Source organism: Temnothorax curvispinosus, unplaced genomic scaffold (genome assembly GCF_003070985.1).
Source record: "Temnothorax curvispinosus isolate PA1 unplaced genomic scaffold, ASM307098v1 QBEX01003610.1, whole genome shotgun sequence".
NCBI lineage: Eukaryota > Metazoa > Arthropoda > Insecta > Hymenoptera > Formicidae > Temnothorax > Temnothorax curvispinosus.
In genome coordinates, this window is record NW_020213390.1 from 1 (window position 1) to 1496 (window position 1496).

At 37.0% G+C, this 1496-nt stretch overlaps 1 protein-coding gene across 1 annotated transcript in view; it reads right to left on the reverse strand.

Moving 5' to 3' along the window:
* Window positions 1-1091: 1091 nt before the first annotated feature.
* LOC112452690 (AT-rich interactive domain-containing protein 2-like) overlaps window positions 1092-1496 on the reverse strand; it is a 1662-nt gene continuing 1257 nt past the window's right edge. The window contains exon 2 of the mRNA XM_025013026.1: window positions 1092-1218. Coding sequence (XP_024868794.1) covers window positions 1092-1218 — 127 coding nt within the window. The remainder of the gene's footprint in view (window positions 1219-1496) is intronic.

Consider the following 1496-nt stretch of genomic DNA (forward strand, 5'->3'; position numbering starts at 1 on the left):
CTAATAATGGTACTATATTCGTCGAGCGCGAGACGCGAGGAGATCGGGGCATTTCGGAAATCGCGTACCACTCGCTTGCGTAACGCCTGAAAAAAAATACTCTCGAGATCGCTCGAAGATCGAAATTTGCTCGAGAACGATCTAGAGATAGATCCTGCGAGCGAATCTGCCGACGGGCTCCACGAAGATTGCGAAAAAGAGATCTTTGATTTTTTTTCCAAGGAAAGTGACTAATTCGATCGACCGTTGTTTGCACATTTTTGCCAAATACGTTGAATATACGCTTCGGGAATAGTTAAATTGTTTTTCACTCATAGTGGGTCAAAATGTACGTGTATATATGGAGGAGTTTACCATAGTGGGGTAAGTCAAATTTTTAAAAATATTGACTCGTGTGCATAGATGCAATCTATATATACAATATATAAATTGCATCATGCATACGAGTCAATATTTTTAAAAATTTGACTTACCCCACTATGGCTTTTACTCCTCCATATATGTGGGTCATTTGTTAAATATAATTTAACGTGAAAGAATAGAATGGCAGCTCTCGAAAGGGATATATGTACACGTTTATCGATACACAATTTCTACCTTCCGCGGTAATTCTCGATATTATCCTCGGGCGCTCGCCGCGTTTTTACGTAACGTCGACTTTGGTTCCGGCAAAATCAATTGCAACCGGATGCTAATTAAAAGCGAGGCTGGCGAAAATTCATTTCGCGTCTCGTCCGTCGTGGACCTTTAATTCAAAACGAGAGATGGCGGCCACGGTGATTATTTTGCAAATAATTATTTATCGCCGGTATACCGGTATTTATCCACCGTATTCCTTAATCGTTAATTATAAACTGCGTTGCGATGTGCGCGAATTCATATTACACCCGCAACGGGGGTTATTTTTCGCGTAACAATGCCGCGATGTTTTTATACGTCTTGTTAAGCGGGGATACTTTGCAACGGGATGTTAAAAACATCGTTAATATTTATAATACGTAGATATACATATACGCGATCTTTCTTTTTCTAAATATAATTAGGTGCGCCGGCTAATTGGATGGGCCACAATAAATAATTAAAAAACTCTTTCAGTTTGACAAAATATAAATAAAGACACTCACCTTAATCCATCCTCCATGAGCGGTCACCACCACATACAGCAAATACAGATCTATATCCTTCCCATTTATCTTCGGTGACTTCTTGAAGAGAGTCCTGAAATCAATAAAGAAGAAATCTTTGAAATAACTGGAAAGTCTGGTCTGGAAGCGAATTTTACGCTATGTCAGATAATTAATTTTCCATGAATCAAAAAGCAGTCTTTCCTGTTCAGGATTTCGTAAAAAAACATCACGAGTAAAACAATCGTTTATTAATTTGTGGCATTTTTCAATAGATTCTCTTTACGAAAATAAATGTTTAAGCTTAATTAATCTGCGTTAATTAAGGATCGAATATATATATATATATATATATATATATATATATATATA